This window comes from Lycium barbarum, chromosome 5, assembly GCF_019175385.1.
Source record: "Lycium barbarum isolate Lr01 chromosome 5, ASM1917538v2, whole genome shotgun sequence".
Taxonomy (NCBI): Eukaryota; Viridiplantae; Streptophyta; class Magnoliopsida; order Solanales; family Solanaceae; genus Lycium; species Lycium barbarum.
The window spans coordinates 111,343,157-111,363,640 of record NC_083341.1 but is presented as its reverse complement, the minus strand read 5'-3'; the positions used below and the strand labels follow the sequence as shown (position 1 = coordinate 111,363,640).

The 20,484-nt window shown below is 36.2% G+C and overlaps 2 protein-coding genes across 2 annotated transcripts; one reads left to right on the top strand and one right to left on the bottom strand.

Moving 5' to 3' along the window:
• Positions 1 to 3,337: 3,337 nt before the first annotated feature.
• On the top strand, positions 3,338 to 9,271 carry LOC132641138 (inorganic phosphate transporter 2-1, chloroplastic). Its single transcript, XM_060358033.1, has 3 exons — positions 3,338 to 4,394; positions 7,970 to 8,161; positions 8,245 to 9,271. The coding sequence occupies exons 1-3, from the start codon at positions 3,648 to 3,650 to the stop codon at positions 9,061 to 9,063; spliced, it is 1,758 nt and encodes a 585-aa protein (XP_060214016.1). The 5' UTR covers positions 3,338 to 3,647; the 3' UTR covers positions 9,064 to 9,271.
• A 561-nt stretch (positions 9,272 to 9,832) lies between these two features.
• Positions 9,833 to 15,809, bottom strand: LOC132641137 (beta-arabinofuranosyltransferase RAY1). The gene is made up of 6 exons (XM_060358032.1): positions 15,506 to 15,809; positions 14,436 to 14,776; positions 13,296 to 13,548; positions 12,448 to 13,215; positions 11,972 to 12,218; positions 9,833 to 11,507 (listed from the first exon to the last, which is right to left on the bottom strand). The coding sequence occupies exons 1-6, from the start codon at positions 15,554 to 15,556 to the stop codon at positions 11,065 to 11,067; spliced, it is 2,103 nt and encodes a 700-aa protein (XP_060214015.1). The 5' UTR covers positions 15,557 to 15,809; the 3' UTR covers positions 9,833 to 11,064.
• Positions 15,810 to 20,484: the final 4,675 nt, after the last annotated feature.

Below are 20,484 nucleotides of genomic sequence, written 5' to 3'. Positions count from 1 at the left end.
TTAATTGGAAAAACCCTTTTTAAATAAAAACAAATCAAACTTATTTTTATTTATTTATGGAAAAAAAGGGGTGTGACAAACATTATTCAATAAGCAATACAGGTACGTATTTGAAAAAGAATCAAGATTTTTATCTGATTGAGTATATCAATTAGAGTATTATCTCTACTTGTACTACTTCTGTTAACACTTTATCCGTCGAAAAATAAGTCTAAACAATCAATATCAGTGGCTATTATGTTTTACACACCATTCAAAATTAATGAAATATCATGTCAAATAGTCATACCGAATAAAAACTCAAAATTATCAAACTCATATATATGTTGTGAAATAAGTAGCTTCACTTTTAGTTTTTGGATTATCACTAACTTCTACTAATTTCAATAAAGCATTTTTTATTTGTGGAGCTTGAAATATTATTGCTTTTATACTTTCGATACGATTTCCCCAACGTGTTTGTGACAATAATTTAAAAGTTAGGTTGGGTATACTGTCTTTTAAAACCTTCAACTGCTTATTAGAAGAAAAAAAGAGTGAATATATACATTACATCACTGCAAAAAATTATATAACATTCACACAAGAACTAGTCATGTCACGAATTACCAAATTTAAATTATGACAATATTCAAAAAAAAAAAAACTATATATATTTTAATAGAAAAAATTGGGTCCCCCAAATTCACTTGCATGAGTTGCTTTATGGTTCAGCCGGCCATGGGTGGGGATAGGAATGGGCGTGGGGGAACAGAAGAAAGAGAAATGTGTTTTCTCTGTAGCAAAAGAATAGTGGAAGACTTACGAAGAAAGAGAGCTAATGTCGCTATAATATAAGATTAGAGCTAAATTGAGTAACAAATAAGAAGTTGGGCCAAAACGGATAAACTAGAAATTATCAAGTATTTTTATTGACATATTTTTGTGGGCAATTAGCAGAATTGTCCTTCTTTTGGGGTGGTCTTTAAATTTTGCCCCTCATATTTGAAATCTTTAAATTTTGCCCTTCGGCTAAAACCCATGGATTCCAAGTTCGAACCCTCACACAGTCAAAATTTAAAAAGAAAATCCGCAAGGCAGAGTTTAAATTTCGCTATGCCCCCACCGGCATACACTTGTGAAGGAATTACCAAAGTTATGCCGGACCCGGCATATTATGCCAAGTCTGCATAAGTATGCCAGGTCCGGCCTAACTTTGGTAATTCCTTCACAAGTTTATGCCGAGTCTGGTATAAAAGTTTGCCCATTAAAAGTATGCCCCCCACAGGCATAAACTTGTTAAGGAATTACCAAAGTTATGCCGGACCCGGCATACTTATGCCAAGTCTGCCCATAAGCCATGAGTATGCCGGGTCCGGCATAAATTTGATAATTCCTTAACAAGAGTATACCGGGTCCGGCATAAATTTGGTAATTCCTTAACAAGAGTATACCGGGTCCGGCATACACGCGACCCAAACCTTACCTTGCAATTTTTTTTTAATTCATGCTTGAGCGGGGGTTCGAACTCAGAACCTCATCATTTTTGCGTGAATGCTCAGAGTTGCAATGCGAAGGGCAAAAATTAAAGACCAGCAATATGAGGGGCAAAATTTAAAGACCACCCCAAAAGAAGGGCAATCCGCGCAAAAAAATGTATTTTTGTCAATGATTAGATTTAGCAATTGAAGCCCCAAAAAAATTGGCATTCTTCTTCTTCAACTTCGAATCGGTCGGAAACACTTGGACGAGAATATACAAAATTTAAGAAGTACTAAAAGTGGTTTGGCGTTATATCAAGTAAAACAATCAAGCCTAGATAATGCCTCTGTGGAATGTGTATAATTTATTGTATATCAATGTATATCACACATAAATTTTCATAGATGCCACTATGAAATATGTATATAACACTGCATATTGTGTATATATGTGTATGTCACACACAAACATTTACGGAGACACACAGATATACAGAACTTATAAAAATATATACTCGTGATATACACTAATATACATGGGAATATACATAGATGGAGTCATTTTTAATCTCAAGTTCTCAGTATGAAATTCTGCTCAAATTCACATCAAATCATTCCCAAACACCTTCTAAGTTGATATTTAAGTTCCTTAAGATGTTCCCAACAAAGTCCAATATCACCCATTCTAGACAAATAACAAATACACAAATCGAAAAAAATTGAATCAAGCTTCAATGATTTTGAATGGTGTTCTTAGATCCTTATCCTAAAAAATAAAAAATAAAAATTAAAAAAAAATGAAAGAATATTCCAACTCATCAACAAAATCGATGAAGAACCCGAAAAATAATGGAAAAATTGGTATTGCAACACCAACAAGAAACCAATGAAGATTTTATTAGCCGAAAAGGAAGTAGATGGATTTGGTAGAAAATATTAAACGATTATTGCTGAAAGTTAGGATCGTAGCAGAAAAAAGTAGAGAGAGCTGGGTATAATTATTCAAGGATTCTTGTGAAATAGTCAGCAGAAAGAGAGAGAGACAGAGGGAGAATAGTAAATATTACTTGCTATTTTTACGAAATAATTTTGGTTATTGGGTGTCAAACCCTTTAGATAGATATTAAATTTGGGCTACTGAATGTCATGTTAATGAATGGGCTCTTTTAGCCAATTATTGCACAAAATTATTTTTTTGTGCCAATTTCTCGTGATTAGGTTGAAACTTTAAGGCCTAAGTTATCTGGTTGAACCCACGTCATAATTCTGCTATATAATGCTTAGTCCAAAAAACTTGAACAAGTAAAAATAGAGCAAGTTGATCGCTTTACAAGCATGTAACTGAAAAATAATTTGTACTTGAATTTCGAAAATAAAATCTAGATAAAAATCTCTTAGCTAAAGCACAAATAAACTCTAGCAGAGGAACTCTTAGAAGTGGATTTCAAGCGTTGGAGTTCTTACTTTTATAAATTAAATAACAACACATTGTGCTAGAGATCACATCCCGGCACATTTACCAAGTCAGGGATCAATTACACATCTTCCATGATAATGCAAAAATTCATCATCCTCGCCAATTGAAAATCAATGGTTTACACGGGATTTTGTGCAAGTAATGTCGATATTGAAGAAGGTGAACAAATAAATAAATAATTGCAACTAGATTATCTTTAAACTTAAATATGAGACTTTATGTAAAATTAACTTCTCAGCTACTATTTTAATATTTCTTTCACTATCATAAGTCAAATTAATTTTTAAAATTCCTTATCCAAAACACAATTGAATACCTATAAAATGAGACTTGAAAGCAAATTGTTTTTTTCTTATATTTCAAATTTAGAGTTGAAAAACTAGTGGCCATGCAGATGAACTTCCACTTTGGGAGATGCCATGCCCACCACTCATTACAAATAGAACCGAATCTAGCAACCAAATCCATTAATCTCACCCTTAGCTTTTCCATCACCAAACTTATAGATCAAAAAGGAAAAAATTAAATTCCAAGGGGAAAAAACACTACGCAAATTGTTCTGTCACAATTCTTCCTCTACCAACTACTCCTCTCTTTGCTTCCTCTTCATCTTCCTTCTATGGCCAAGAATCTTCCTGAATAATTCCTTTTTATTCTTCTTCACTTTGTCTCTTCACTGTTTTATCAACTATTTTCCTTCCATTTAAGTCATGACTTCTTCTTACTCTTTATCTTCTATAAGAAACACTACTAAATCGGAAGCCTTGTTAGTAGCTCAAAAATCTTATCTTTTCTTTCCAAAACAAAGGCTTTGTGTGTTTTCCAATGAAACTCAATTTCCCAAGAAAGATTTTCTTGTACTCAAGCCCCAAATTTCTTCTTCTTTTTCATTTTTGAGACTGAAAAACTCCAGCTTTACACACCCTTTTGCTGCCTTATCATCGTTTGCTGAATCAGATGGTGATAAAAAAAGTGAGAATTTTGAAGTCAAATCCCACCAAGAAAATGTCATCTCTTCTGAGGAAGAGGATGACTTGCCTGGAATGGCACAAGCTTTTCACATATCTTCAAGCACAGCTTCTGCTATATCAATATGCATTGCATTGGCTGCACTAGTCTTCCCATTTTTCATGAAGTCATTGGGTCAAGGATTGGTCTTAAAGTACAAGATTTTATCTTATGTAACAATCTTGTTTGGTTTTTACATGGCTTGGAATATTGGAGCCAATGATGTGGCAAATGCCATGGGAACTTCTGTTGGTTCGGGGGCACTGAGTCTCCGGCAAGCCGTAGTCACTGCGGGGATTCTTGAATTTTTAGGGGCACTGTTAATGGGAACACATGTTACCAGTACAATGCAGAAGGGTATTCTTGTGGCTAATGTTTTCCAAGGAAAAGATACTTTACTCTTTGCTGGTCTGCTTTCTTCTCTGGCTGCTGCAGGGACATGGTTGCAGGTGCATTTAGAACTATGACATTATCAGTGTTATTTACCCTCTATTATAGATTACCAATGAAGTTTTTATGTAAACTTACTTAAAATTGCCTTTTATAGGTGACATGATTGCTTATATTGTTCACATACCGTAAGTACATAGAACTTAAACTAGTAAGTGACATAAGTGTGGGAAGGTTAGTGAAGTCCGAAAGTCCCTGCAGATCAAAGCACTAGGTGATTTCTTTCCATTTGCCTAAGCTTTGATGAACTAATTTACCTGAAACCTGCGCCGGTGGGAGGCAACTGAAGTGCTGGATTGAACACTACTGCTATTAAAAACTAAAAATATGAATTAGTGACATAAATTGGAAGGAATGGAGTAATAATTTAATAAATTTAGCTTGTGAGAAATTCTAGTAGTTTTGGATGTTCCTGATTTCTACAAGGTAGTCCTGTACTAGGTTCTGTTTCTGAATATTTCAATGAGACAAGGAGTTAAGAACTAGGATTCTGTAAGCAAACATTGGAAACCACTGAAATACCTGACCTTTAGAAAAGTCTTGAGTTTCTTGTTACTGGATAAAGCTAACAACTTAGGCCACCATTCGTTTAGCCGTTACCTCAATAGTAACACTAGGAAACCTTGTCAAGGAAATCACTCCCTTGGACTGGATGTGCTTAGATTATCCAAAAAGAAACTAGGGACAAACTTAATACACGTGACATAAGTTAATTTTATATTCTTACGGGAACGGCATAAGTAATTACTTAACAAAGTCTTGTGTTTTGACTATCAATATAGGTCATTAGCTTAGACTGGCAAATAATAAACAACATTTCAAGCCATGCCAATCATTTCGTAGATTACTGAACTTAAAAAAGTCATGTAAGCTGTCTTGGTTGTTTTGACCTGTTTCTTTCTTGATTGATAAATTGCACATGGAGGAAGTCGCTCTGAGAAGCTATTGAATTGATAAATTCTTGAAGGTACACAAATGGAACTTCAGTTCAAACTGCATGGAATACACAGACTACCCTAACATAAACTACCTGACGGAATAACTTTTCCGACTGTAAGTCGTTTGGTAGGATGTATAAAAATAGTTGCGAATAGGGTGTAATAGTAATGATGGGATTAATTACGCTGGTATTATTTTTTTTATCGACTTTTTGGTTTGTTGTATTAAATAACATGAATTCCATAACTTTTAAATAATACTGAATAGGGTGTATTAGAATAGGAATAGTACTGGTATTGTTAATGTCATGATTTACTATGTATAAGAATAGTACTGAATAGAGTGTATAACTAATACAAGTATTAGTTATACATAAGTTGAAAACACTACCATACAAGGGATTAAACAATACAAAAGCTAATACCAGTATTATTTTCTCTAATACCTCCTACCAAACGACCCCTAATTGCTAAAAACGGCTAATAAGTCTTAGCTAGCACCTCTGCCTTTGCCTCATATTTGTTAGAATATTTGCTTTTGCACTGCAGTAACTTTGTTTTACTATTTTTGAATAAACTTTGTTTTCCTGTTAGAAATATATTCTGCAGAGATATTCTAGTCTAGCTTGGTTAGTTAAAGATATACTCTGTAGAGATATTTTAGGCTAGTTTATGATTATCTTTTTATTATTTTTTCCTATAAATGAAGAGCTAAACATAGCTAAATAATAATTCACTTTGACTGCATTGCAGTATATTTTTCTCTCATTATTTTTTCTCTGTTATTTCCTACGTTTCTTTGTTAAAAACCCAACAATTGGTATCTAGAGCCATTTTCTTGAGGGACCTGTGAGTGAGATGGATGCTGAAAATAGCTTTTCTCAAATAGCTCCTCCCGTTTTTTATAGTGAAAATTATCATCTATGGGCAATAAGAATGGAGACTTATATTGATGCTTTAGATCTTTGGGAGGCTGTGGAAGAGGATTATGATGTTCTTCTGCTGCCAAATAATTCCACCCTGGCCCAGGTCAAAAGCCAAAAAGAAAAAAAAATCAGAAAATCAAAGGCGAAAGCAACTTTGTTTGCTGGTGTGTCTGCAACAATTTTCACAAGAGTTATGGCTCTCAAAACAGCTAAAGAAATTTGGGATTATCTGAAGGAAGAATACACAGGAGATGAAAGAATACGAGGCATGAAAGTGTTAAGTTTAATAAGGGAATTCGAATTGCAAAAGATGAAGGAATCTGAGACAGTCAGACCGACTTCTTGGCATTGTTAACAAGGTAAGGTTGCTTGGTACTAAATTTAAAGATTCAAGAATCGTTGAAAAAATTCTTGTTACGGTGCCTGAAAGATACGAAGTATCCATAACTACCTTGGAAAACACAAAAGATCTGTCCAAGATTACTTTGGCAGAATTGCTAAATAAATTGCAAGCACAAGAGCAAATGAGGCTTATGAGGCAAGATGGTATGGCTGAAGGAGCTTTGATAGCCAACCACAAGACTCAAAGCAAGGGTGATAATTCAAAGAAAAATTACCCACCTTGCCAGCATTGGGGCAAAAAAGGTCATCCTCCATTTAAATGTTGGAAAAGGCCAGATGCACAGTGCAAGATCTGCAACCAACTTGGTCATGAAGCAGTGATTTGCAAAAACAAATCTCCAAAATATGAAACAGATGCACAAGTCGCCAATGAAAAAGAAGAAGACCACTTGTTTGTGGCAACATATTTTTCAACCAAGAAATCTGATTTTTGGATGATTGACAGTGGTTGTACAAACCACATGACATATGACAGAAATATTTTTAAAGAGTTTATGTCAATGGAAAATAAGAAAGTCAGAATCAGGAATGGTGATTGTATTCCTGCAAAAGGAAAAGGAACTATTGCAATCAAAACAGGCTCAGGTACAAAAATAATTTCAGATGTTCTTTACGTGCCTGATATTGATCAACATTCGTTAAGTGTTGGCCAGCTAGTGGAAAAAGGATTTAAATTATTATTCGCTGACAAGTACTGTCGAATCTCTGATGCCACTAAGCAGGAGATTTTACGAGTTAAAATGAGGGGTAAAAACTTCTCATTTAATCCAGCAAAAGATGAACACATGCCAGAAAACTGCAAGACCAAAGATGAATTGGCAGATTTGTTCATGATTTCAATTCCTGCCAAGTCTAGAGTTTGCAGTTCCAAAACCAAGGAGTGTTAGAATATTTGCTTTTGGACTGCAGTAACTATGTTTTACTGTTTTTGAATAAACTTTGTTTTACTGTTAGTAATTAGTTAGTTAGAATATATTCTGCAGAGATATTCTAGTCTAGCTTGGTTAGTTAAAGATATATTCTGCAGAGATATTTTAAGCTAGTTTATGATTATATTTTTATTGTTTTTTCCTATAAATGAAGAGCTAAACATAGCTAAATAATATAATTCCCTTTGACTGCATTGCAGTATATTTTTCTCTCATTATTTTTTCTCTGTTATTTCCTACGTTTCTTTGTTAAAAAACCAACAATATTTCATTCAGATGAATCTCCACTATTGACAGCTGAAACAGTGCTGTACATTTAGCAATTCGCCAAGTACTCTCGTATGAAGTTTCTGGTAAACCCCTTGCTTTTCTTGCTCAGGTTGCATCATATTATGGTTGGCCAGTATCCACTACGCATTGTATAGTAGGATCCATGGTTGGTTTTGGTCTTGTTTATGGAGGAACTGGTGCAGTCTTTTGGAGTTCACTAGCAAGGGTAACTTCCTCATGGGTGATCTCACCTTTACTGGGAGCAGTGGTGTCCTTTCTCGTCTACAAATGCATCCGGAGGGTATGTGTGCATACTCTTCCTCGGGCTCTACTTTCTTAATGCAACTCACAATTCCTAATGCTGGTGTTTTTTCCTATTTTTAGTTTGTGTACAGTGCTCGGAACCCAGGACAAGCCGCTGCAGCAGCTGCACCAATTGCTGTCTTTCTTGGTGTCACCGGAATTTCTTTCGTTGCTCTCCCTCTAAGCAAGACTTTAACTATAGCTCTTGGCCAGGCTATAACCTGTGGTGCTATTGGTGCTTTTGTAGTTGACAGGATCATCCGGGGTCAACTTGGTCACCTCCTTGCTAAAGCCAGTTCAAAAGAACCAGAACCAGAAACGACCGACGCTAAAAACATTGGTTTCCTTTCAGATATTGCAGGTCCTAAAGGAACACAACTGAAAATAGTTTATGGTGTTTTTGGGTACATGCAAGTGTTATCAGCCTGCTTCATGTCATTTGCTCATGGTGGAAACGATGTCTCCAATGCAATAGGACCATTGGCTGCAGCGTTAGCCATTCTTCAAGGTGGGCTAAGCGGAGCCGATATTGTTATTCCAAATGATGTTCTAGCATGGGGAGGGTTTGGAATTGTGGCAGGGCTAACAATGTGGGGATACAGAGTGATTGCAACTATTGGAAAGAAGATAACAGAATTAACACCTACCAGAGGATTTGCAGCTGAGTTTGCAGCCGCATCTGTCGTTTTGTGCGCGTCAAAGCTAGGCCTACCAATCTCAGGAACACATACCCTTGTGGGAGCAGTCATGGGTGTTGGTTTTGCTCGAGGACTGAACAGTGTAAGAGCAGAGACAGTGAAAGAGATTGTCACTTCCTGGCTAGTGACAATTCCAGCTGGTGCCATCTTTGCTGTTGTTTACACATGGATATTCACTAAGCTTTTGGCATACATACTCTGAGTGTAAATTAACAGACAACACAGCACAAACTTCCCCGTGTATGTGATTAATTAGAAAATCAGATAGATGAACTTTCTGTCGTGATTTGGGAACTGCAATTTTTGATCCATGAGCGAGAGTAACAGTCCATTCAGTTTGGACGAAGAACAAGAGATCTGTTTTGTTGTCCATTTTGCAATTTGCTTCCCTATTAAATTTGCTTCTTAAACTATTGTTTCGGTTGGCCTTGGCTCAAAATGTGGATTTCTACAACATAGAATTACTGCCAAAAACTCTGAAACCACACTAAAAGTTTCAATCAAGCTGTATCAGCAACCAACCAAAACTTGGCACATGGGCGTAGCAGCAAAAATATACAGAATTATAAGGTTCCTCTAAACTATGAATATAAAAAGACATTAAAGACTAGAAATTGACTTATTATTCCATGTCAGGTTGCTGATCTTAGACATTAAAGTTTGAAACTATTATTCACCTGCCGGGACCAGTGGGTCAACACCCCAGTGGCCAATTAACAAGAGATTAAAAGTTAAGATTTTGCAGATACTGGAAGGCACAAGTAATATGGTCTGAGATAAAGGATAAAGGGAGGCAGATGACAGGGAGCACAAGAAAATGAGGAGACAAAGTAATGTCTGAAAGTGTGTCTGCGTTCTTTATGCAGGCAAAGAGATTAGTCTAACTTTGACCAAATGGTTAAAATCTAACTCTCCAAAGTTGATCACACTGCAAGCATAATGTAAACAGGAAAAAATATGCCACAACTATAGACGACAAAGATACTTTTGTTTCTTGGAAAGTCAGACCTATGTCTGTTTATGTGGTGTACAAGTACATAACAGTATATTACATTATACAGTATTTCTCCTTCCTTGTCTTTCCAGCTTCTTTTCAGCACGTAACATTTGTAACCAACACAAATAATGACTAAGTCTAGCAAAATTGAGAGATAGCAACTGAAAAGAGCAGGCAATCAAAACTGATATGAAAAAACAATTATCTCCTTAGATGAAGATAGAACTTTGCAGTTAAACAACATGAAAAAATTGACATACCAGATTCTTTGGTACTAGTTAAAGTGGTTTGGGAATCAGATGAGAGGATACTCATGGCGAAATCTCCTCTATTGAATTTAGATTAGGTTCCCATCTCGAAGCCCTCCATGGTTTTGGTGTGGGGATAGGAGGTACAAATGGCTTGTTCTCCTGCTGCCTTTTCTTCCATAACCAACCGGACCATCTCTCTTTGGAGGCATAAAAGTCCTTTGCAAAAGATACAGAGTTCTCTAAGCAATCTCCGTTTACATCCACAACTTCTTCGCGGTCCAACTTAGGCTCCTCGGTTTCAGTGGGATGTTTTGCTTTGCGCTTCAGTTTCTCTACCGTACTAGATGGGATTACAAAGTACTTTTGCCCTGGCAATAGAATATCATCTGCAGCGAGAAGAGATTCATGGGGACGATTGAAAAAATCCGGCAGAGCTACGTGCCTTCCTGGATAATTCTTTAATAACTGAGCTGCAGAAATGGCACATTCGTACATATCTACCTTCCCACCAGGATGAACTATCCGCACAGTGATATCCTTAAGTTGTAAACTCAGGCTAAAAGAATCAGTTTCCTTCAACTTTTTCCTTTTCCCAGATTCTCTGTCGGTGTTCCGGCCTCGTCCTGACTTGTTACCACAAAGCTTCAGCATTTCCAGCAAATAGAAAGCCACAAAAATTACGAGCATCATGGATCAGAAACAGAAAAAATAGGAGCGTTGTTGTAGTCAGATATCTCTATATAAACAAGGTCTCCAGCATAATAAACATATTTTGTTTCTCTAGGCCAGCCATGATGAACTTAACATTATCTCAAATGAATCAAGTGATAACTCCAAAGGCCAAATAGAAAATTATATCCTCCAACAATAAAATCTCTTTGTATTCTCCTCAACCGGCAAAACCAAAGCTTTCCATGACACAAGAAGCAGCAAAAGCATCCAAGTTTTTGTTGTTTCAAAAATATACAAATTTTGTTTTGTGCCACGCCTGCAAACACATGCTTGTGCTCATATCGTATTCCCAGAGCCCTGATGGCACTTGACGTTCTAGCTTTTTCCTTCTCCCACTAATCCAGTTGTTATGAATAATAAAACAACCCTTCACCAAGCAGGCTTCCTTCACATTTCTTTCTTGCCAAAGATCTTTATATGCGCCATTCGGAAAGAGGTCTCTGTCAAGGAATTGAACGGTCAGGTTCGTTTGAGGTTCTAAGCATCTGCTGTCATCTATGCGATTGTATCCACCTTCCCCGCACAATGTATCATAGAAGCTTGGTTGCTCAGAAAGATTTGAGTTTGCTGCATGCTTCACAACCTTCTCAAGAGCAGCAATAGTCATAGCATCCGAATAAGCATAATAGAACCCAGAATTCAGACGTCGAGGTAAGTTTATAGGTCCTGTAGTTGAGCCGTGCATATTTGTGCACAAAATAATGAGACAATTAGCTTAAATCAAGGCTGTTAACAGTTTATCATCTAACAGCACGAGCATGTGATTAGAAGATATCTTCCTCCTGAAGATGAATCCCACCAATTAACTACCCCCTCCGTCCCAATTTATGTAGCACTTTTCGCTTCCTGAGAATCAATTTGACTAATCTTTGAAGCTAAATAGGACTAGATCAACTCAATATTTTAAAATTAAAATTTAGATTTTCAGAAACTATACTAAAAGTACTATAAGTTGCAATTCTTCTCATGTCAATATGTTGAAAAATACATTTTAAACTGTTGGTCAAAGTTCGTACAGTTTAAATCTCGAAAAGTAATAAGTGTCACATAAAGCAGGACAAAGGGAGTAGTTTTTTGCACTCCCAATTTTGTCTTTCAATAATGTCCTTCAAAGGGAAATACATAAATACCTGTCAACTTGTATTCATCTGATTGTGCCACAAGAACTGCAGGGCCAAACGAGCTAAGCAAGGGGAGTGGATTCTTGAACCAATAAATGTCAACATCGCTCATTAATACATTGTAACCTAGCTTCAGTATCTGCAGAACCAGTCTGGACTTAACTTTGGTTACTTTCTGAAAGCACTCAGTTCCAAAATGACAGTTGTCAAAGCTGATATTGGTTTCAAGATTGGCATACTTGTAGACGGCTAGGCCCTAGAAAATACATGTTCATCTTAGTTATTTAGTAAGTGGTAACAGAAGGGAGGGAGGTGAAATATTAACACTCTCTGTATGGTGTCGGACATATAATTTCCAACAGAAATTTAGTTATTCATAATAAATGGCGGCAGTCGGAAAGATAAATGAGCGAGCTACTACTGAGCTGCAGTAATGGTTCAACCTATTAGCGTGGAGAATATTAGCTAATAAACAAAAAAATTACCTGCAAGATGGAGAAATCATATATATCATCGTCAAGAGCACAGACCAAAAAATTAGAGATTTGGAGATGGTTCAGCCTGCAGACCCAACTCATTAGCATGTCCTTGTAATTATACCCAACAACTGCTAGCACAACTGTCTTATTTTTGTCTGCACGAAGGGACAGTAGTGTTTCTAAAGATAATGGAAGCGAAATCGGGATCAACACATTCAAGTGGTCCTTCACAGAGCAATCTTTAGCTCGCTCAGTTGATCTGATAGTATCAATGCATTCCAAAATATTTTTCTCTCTTGTTGACTTGAACAATACTTCGTTTCTTAAACTCAATGATCCTTTGTATCTCAAAGGGTAAACAACCAATTGTGCGGAATTTATGAAGAGATAGTGTCCTCCACACTGGAGAAGTCTAAATATGTTAGAGAAGTTCTGTTCATGGAAATATAATGATCCATAAAGCATTGCCAGATTGGAGTTCCCTGCAACTTCCCAAAACCTTTTTCCAGTAGCCAGGTCAAGAAAATCTTCACTTGCACGATCGAAATCCTGGTCAAGGTCATTAAGGTAGAAATTTGAAATGGCCCAACTAGCATCAAAGACAAATCTGAAATCAGATAGCAGAGCTTCATTTATAAGCCAGCGGTTATGAAGCCCCTTCCCATATATAAAAGCGGGGAGGACTCCTTTATGCAAAGGAAGATCTCCATTGTTCCACGCTATTAGCATTTTTCCTTCACAAAAGTTCCATTTCCATTCTTGTGAAAGGACATCCTGCAATTACAGGAACAGCATACTCAAATTAAGAAGTTTCCTCAGGACTGATCCTGTCCAAATCATTTGTAAGACCATACCTTTAGGTTCTTCACTCGGCTTCCATCATCTCGGAGCCAATGTTTTCCATCTGCATCCAAGTGAAATGGGAAGTGGGGAACACTTTTCAATGAAGAAAAAAGGAGCCAATCATGATCAAGTCTATGAGCATGTCTGATAGTTTTAATGAAGTCTGGTAAGATTATGGTGTTTGGATCAATCACAACAGAAACATCTGAAGATGATGCTTTTGACCTTGCAACCATGGAATGAAAAAATGGTGTGCCAAGGAACCTAAAAATAAAAATTATAGTAACAACTCAAAATTTCCATATCAATTTAAAGCCTAAAACTGACAAAAATAATGTAAGTTTACATACAACCCAAAAATCAGCTTTTCAGGTAAGTGATCATCATATTGATCCTCTTCTCAAACTCTTTCATTAGGGTATTAAGCTCTTAAGTTACTGTTAGATGCAAGATACATTCTTTTATATATATACTAAGAGCTTACATACCAACTTGGACCATTTGTTATAAAAGTAACTTAACTAACTACTGGTGACTATTTTACATTTCTCTGTAAATGCCCAATGTTTGTATTATCTATAAACGTATCCAACCATTAGAGATATAATTATCAGTTCAAATCCAAGCTTTATATAGAAGTCCAACTTTTGGCAGCAAGAAATTCCAGTATCAGCATAGTACCAGAGATTATATGCAGCCTCTTAGCAGAAAAATGCAAATACTGCAAACAGTAACACCCGCTTTCCTCTTACTACCTCACTAACCGGAAGCACTTCGCTTCCCTTTTTATGCAGGATTGACTGTTCAAAGATTAAAAGTTAAAACTGTGAAGTTCGTTGACAACCAAAAAAAAAACAATTAATTTCAGGTAAACAAAAACTTTTGTCTCATTAAACTAACTAAACTTTACGGACAATAATAGTAAAGACAACTATTTTTTCTCCTATTAAAGTAACTGAACTTTATCTGTTATAACAGTCAAGTCACTGAACGTCCCACTATAGCAACGAAGCATATCCATCAAGGTGATTTAACTATTATGATTAATGCAGTTTTGTGACTTCATAGTACTAAAAAATAATAGGACAGTGAAAATACCAAAATTACTTGCAAAGAAGAGATTAACTAAGAAACAAAAGTAAAATTCGTACGTGAAATCGATGTTTGGCTCAACTGATACCCGGGGACTTAATAATCCAGCAAAGGAGAAAACTGAAGGATCATGACTGAAAAGAACAACACTAATATCTGGTGATAAGCCAAGCCAAGATTGAATAGCAACAGCCTGCCTTTCCCCAACAGTACCCATAAAAGGCCTTGGTGCTGTAAATATAGTAATAGTGGGACCATTCAATTCACCATTGAAAAGTATGGTCTTTTTTATCTGACCTTTAAAAGAAGATGTCAATGGCATAATTTGAGTAGCATAAAAGGAGACACCAATTAAGATAAACCCCCATAGCCAAATCAACCACAACCCAGGTTTCTTTGCCTGTGAATCCACCAAATGAGAGGAAAAAAATCAATAGTGATTTGAGAATTAAAGAACACAATTGCATAGTAAATGCATAAAGTTAAAAGCTTTATTGAAGTGGAAAAAACAATCAATAATGATTGATGCTAAAGAACGTACTCCCTCCGTCCCAATTTATATGCCACCTTTCGGATTTTGAGATTCAAAACAAAGTCTTTCTTTGACAAATATTTTAAATTGTCAATTATTGTGACATATATAATTTTATTTCAAAAACTAAAGATTTCACGCCTGAATTCAAGGTCAAAATTAAATTGTTTGACTCTCGAAATTCAAACTGTACTATAGTAAAATGCAGAATGCTGAGAGCTTTGTTGCAAATGGAGAAAAAGAATTCAATCTTGAAAAAGTTGAAAACTTTGTTGAAGTGGGAAAAAAAATCCATCTAGAATGACAATAAACAAGACAGTAATAATACAGTAAAAGCAGAGAGCTGAGAATTTTGCTGAAATGGAGAAAGAAATCAATCTTGATTGATAACAAAGAACAAAGTAGCATAGCAAATACATAAAGCTGAAAGCTTTGTTGAAGAGGAAAAAATTCCATCTTGATTGACAATAAACAGCATAGTAGCATAGTAAAAGCAGAGAGCTGAAAATTTTGCTAAAATGGATAAAGAAATAAATAGTGATTGATAACAAAAGAACATAATGAATGCATAAAGATGAAAGGTTTGATGAAATGGACCTTGTTGTTGTAGAGAAATGGGAAGAGAATAGTAGACTGAAAGAAGTTCATTGTTGTTAGTGAAAAGAATGAGGGGTTGGAGATTTCATGATCTTGTTTTTATGCAGCTTTAACTGATAAAAGAAGTGAAAAAGTGAGGAGTTGGGACAGTGGCAGCAGTAGCAACGCCGTGAGAAAAGCATTTTAGTGGAGAAGAAGCTAAAAACATGTGAGGTATTTGCGTTAGGCAGGCAACCGTAGGTTTTAAGGGTCAACGAATGTCACCATTTTCTTCACTATTTTAATGCTGAGTGCAATTGGAACTGCCAATCCGCCATTATGGAACATTTGTATTATACTCACTCCCTTCACTTTACTTGTCTAATGCACTAAAAATAAGTTCATATTGTAAAATGAAGCTAAAAGAGTCACAATATTAATGGATGAAAATCATAGAAATAGAATGACAAAAGAGGAAAATTTTTTATTATTCTTCCAAAATGTTTTTACAAGTATATCTCATATGAAAATTTATGTCTCTATTTATAGTGATACATATGTATTTAATATATGAAATGGTGGAAGAAAATGGGAGAGTCATTAACATGGTGGAAGAAAAAGGAAGAACCATTAACATGGTGGAAGGAGCATTATATTTGAGAAATGGACATTCATAATTTCATAACACTCCCCCTTGGATGTCCATAGATGATGTGCATCGTTAAAAACCTTATTGGGAAAAACCCTGTGGGAAAAAGCCTCAATTAAGGAAATAGAGTACACATATCTAGTAATACGCTTTGAGAGTTGCCTCATTAAAAACCTTACCAAGAAAACCCAATGGGACAAAACTTGATTAAGGGAAAAAGAGTACAACGCGTATTTTCACTCCCCTGACGAAGATCAAGATTCAGATGTCGGAGTCTTCGCATTCCAATCTTAAATATCATCTTCTCAAGAGTTGAAGTTGGCAAAGATTTGGTGAACAAATCTGCGAGATTGTCACTTGAACGAATCTGTTGTACATCAATATCACCATTCTTCTGGAGATCATGTGTGAAAAATAACTTTGGTGAAATGTGTTTCGTTCTATCTCCTTTTATAAATCCTCCCTTTAATTGAGCTATGCATGCAGCATTATCTTCATATAATACTGTGGGTATTTTTGTATCACACTTCAAGCCACATCTTTCTCTGATGAAATGTATCACTGATCTCAACCACACACATTCTCTACTTGCTTCATGAATAGCTATTATCTCAGCATGATTCGAAGAAGTAGCAACAATGGACTGCTTTGTGGATCGCCATGATATAGCAGTACCTCCGCATGTAAACAAATAGCCTGTTTGAGATCGAGCTTTATGTGGATCAGATAAATAACCTGCATCTGCATAACCAACAAGATCTGTACTACCTTTGTTAGTATAAAACAGACTCATATCGCTAGTTCCCTTCAGATATCGCAATATATGCTTAACTCCGTTCCAATGTCTTCGTGTAGGAGAAGAGCTATATCTTGCTAGCAAATTAACAGAGAACGCTATGTCAGGTCTTGTAGCGTTAGCAAGATACATAAGTGCACCAATTGCACTAAGATATGGTACTTCAGGACCAAGAAGCTCTTCATTTTCTTCTTGAGGTCGGAACGGATCTTTGCTCACTTCAAGTGATCGAACAACCATTGGAGTACTTAAAGGATGCGCATTGTCCATGTAAAATCGTTTTAAAACCTTTTCGGTATAAGCAGATTGATGGATAAGGATCCCATCTGTCAAATGTTCAATCTGCAAACCAAGACAAAGTTTTGCTTTTCCCAGATCTTTCATCTCAAATTCTTTCTTTAAATATTCAATCGCCTTTTGGAGCTCTTCTGGAGTTCCAATTAGGTTTATGTCATCAACATAAACAGCGATTATAACGAACTCTGATTTTGCTTTCTTAATAAAAACACATGGACAAATGACATCATTTATATAACCTTCTTTTACCAAGTACTCACTGAGGCGATTGTACCACATGCGCCCTGATTGTTTTAGACCATACAATGATCTTTGTAATCTGATTGAATACATCTCCCGAGACTTTGAGTTAATTGCTTCAGGCATTTTAAATCCTTCAGGAATTTTCATATAGACTTCATTATCAAGTGATCCATAAAGGTAAGTTGTAACCACATCCATCAGATGTATTTCAAGGTTTTCATGTACAGCTAAACTGATGAGATATCGAAATGTTATGCCATCCATAACGGGTGAATATGTTTCTTCATAGTCGATACCGGGTCGTTGAGAGAATCCTTGTGCAACAAGGCGTGCCTTGTATCTCACAATTTCATTTCTCTCATTCCTTTTTCGCACAAAAACCCATTTATGGCCAATTGGTTTTACACCATTAGGCGTTTGGACTACAGGTCCAAAAACCTCACGTTTGGCAAGTGAATTCAATTCTGATTGAACTGCCTCTTGCCATTTTGGCCAATCATATCTTCGTCGACATTCTTCGACAGATTGAGGTTCCTGATCGTCAATGTCTTTCATAATATTTAGTGCAACATTATATGCAAAAACATTATCCACCATAATCTTCGATCGATTCAAATTTATCCCATCACTAGAAGAACTCAATGATAGTTCTTTATTTACTTGAGTCTCGGGTTCCCTAATATCTTCAGGAGTATCGGGATTAGTCAGATCTTGAATATCTTCATGATATTCTTTCGTAGTGTCATTTTGATCATTTTTCGTGTTTCTTTTTCTAGGATTTTTATCCTTAGAGCCCAATGGCCTACCACGCTTCAGGCGTGTATGAGATTCAGAGGCTATGACACTAGTAGATTGTCCCTTTGGGACATCAATTCGGATAGGCACATTCTCTGCAGGGATATGTGACTTAGTTATCTTTTTCAAATCAGTAAATGCGTCTGGCATTTGATTTGCTATTTTTTGCAAGTGAATGATCTTCTGGATCTCCTGTTCACATATGGGGGCACGTGGATCAAAATGAGATAGTGATGGAACTTTCCACGCAATTTCTCTTTTAATTTCTTTTTTCTCTCCCCCTAATTGTGGGAAATTTGTTTCATCAAATCGACAATCTGCAAATCGGGCAGTAAATAAATCTCCCGTCAATGGCTCAAGATAGCGAATAATAGAGGGTGATTCAAACCCAACATATATACCTAACCTTCTTTGGGGGCCCATCTTAGTACGATGTGGTGGTGCTACAGGCACATATACAGCACAACCAAAGATTCGGAGATGAGCAATATTTGGTTCATGACCAAATACTAATTGTGATGGGGAGTATTTATTATAATGAGTCGGTCTGAGACGAATAAGAGATGCTGCATGTAAGATAGCATGTCCCCAGACGGTAGTGGGCAACCGTGTTTTCATAAGCAGTGGTCTTGCTATCAATTGTAGTCTTTTAATAAATGACTCAGCAAGGCCATTTTGGGTATGAACATGTGCTACAGGATGTTCAACTTTTATCCCAACTGATAAACAATAATCATCAAAAGATTGAGACGTAAATTCTCCGGCATTATCGAGGCGTATAGACTTAATGGGATGATCTGGACACTGTGCCCTTAAGCATATTATCTGTGCTAATAATTTCGCAAACGCCAAGTTGCGAAAAGATAGGAGGCACACATGAGACCATCTTGAAGATGCGTCTATTAGGACCATAAAATATCTAAATGACCCACAAGGTGGATGAATAGGTCCACATATATCCCCATGTATACGTTCTAGAAAAGCAAGAGATTCAATGTCAACTTTCATTTGTGATGGCTTAGCTATCAATTTACCCTGATAACAAGCAGCACATGAAAATTGACCACTTTCAAGAATCTTCAGGTTCTTAAGTGGATGCCCATTTGAATTTTCAATAATTCGTCTCATCATTATTGATCCAGGGTGACCTATTCGGTCATGCCAAAGCAAAAAAGTACTTGAATCATTAAACTTCTGGTTTACGATCGAGTGTGCTTCAATTGTACTATTTTTTGCATAATACAGTCCAGAAGACAAAGTTGGCAATTTCTCCAAAACATATTTCTGGCCGGAGACATTCTTTGTAATAGCAATATATTCATCATTTATTTCGTTTAATGTCTCAGCGTGATACCCATTACGGCGGATATCTTTGAAACTTAACAAGTTTCTTGGGAATTTAGAAGAGAATAATGCATCTTCTATAACAAGTTTCGTCCCCTTAGGCAGAAATATAGTAGCTCTTCCGGAGCCTTCAATCAATTTCGAATTGCCAGAAATTGTATTAATATTTCCCCTTTTTCTACGCAAGTTAGAAAAATATTTCTCATCTTTGAATATGGCATGCGTTGTTCCACTATCAATCACACAAATATCTTCATGATTGGTCATTGATCCAAATAAAATTTGAGGAATTTCCATAGATTCTTCAAAAATGAAATAATAAATAAAGTGAACATCGAAGTAGATATTATGATTAGACAAAGTATTACACACATTTTATTATATAAATATGAAAACATAACCACATACAAATGACACTTATAAAATATCTAAGTTTTCACAGATCCATCACCGATCAAATGATCTATTTTCCCTTCAGGGAGTTTAAAGAAATCTGCCACATCTAGATGCATGGGCTCAACATTATCTTCAGAAATAAAATTTGCTTCAGCATCTTTTTCTGCCTTTTTGAGAGAGGCTTGATACAGATCAACTAGGTGCTTTGGCGTACGACAGGTACGTGACCAGTGCCCCTTTCCTCCACATCGGTAGCATTTATTTTCTGAGTTTTTCTTTTGCACAGCTTTATGCTTTTCATCTTTCTTTTTACACTGCTGGTGGTGAAAGATACTATTTGGTGCAAAACGAGAATCATGATTAAAATTTCTTCCTCGACCACGACCATGACCACGACTGGGGCCACAATCTCTTCCACGCCTAGAATGGCGAAAATTTGCCTCATTCACTTCAGGGAATGGGGCAGTACCAGTGGGTCGG

Coding starts and splice junctions, on each gene's coding strand:
- LOC132641138 (XM_060358033.1), top strand. CDS start 3,648: ATGACTTCTTCTTACTCTTTATCTTCTATAAGAAACACTACTAAATCG. Junction 4,395..7,969: donor CTGCAGGGACATGGTTGCAG/GTGCATTTAGAA, acceptor TTTCTTGCTCAG/GTTGCATCATATTATGGTTG. Junction 8,162..8,244: donor TCTACAAATGCATCCGGAGG/GTATGTGTGCAT, acceptor TCCTATTTTTAG/TTTGTGTACAGTGCTCGGAA.
- LOC132641137 (XM_060358032.1), bottom strand. CDS start 15,556: ATGAACTTCTTTCAGTCTACTATTCTCTTCCCATTTCTCTACAACAAC. Junction 14,777..15,505: donor CATTTCTCTACAACAACAAG/GTCCATTTCATC, acceptor GTGGATTCACAG/GCAAAGAAACCTGGGTTGTG. Junction 13,549..14,435: donor GAGCCAAACATCGATTTCAC/GTACGAATTTTA, acceptor TTTTATTTTTAG/GTTCCTTGGCACACCATTTT.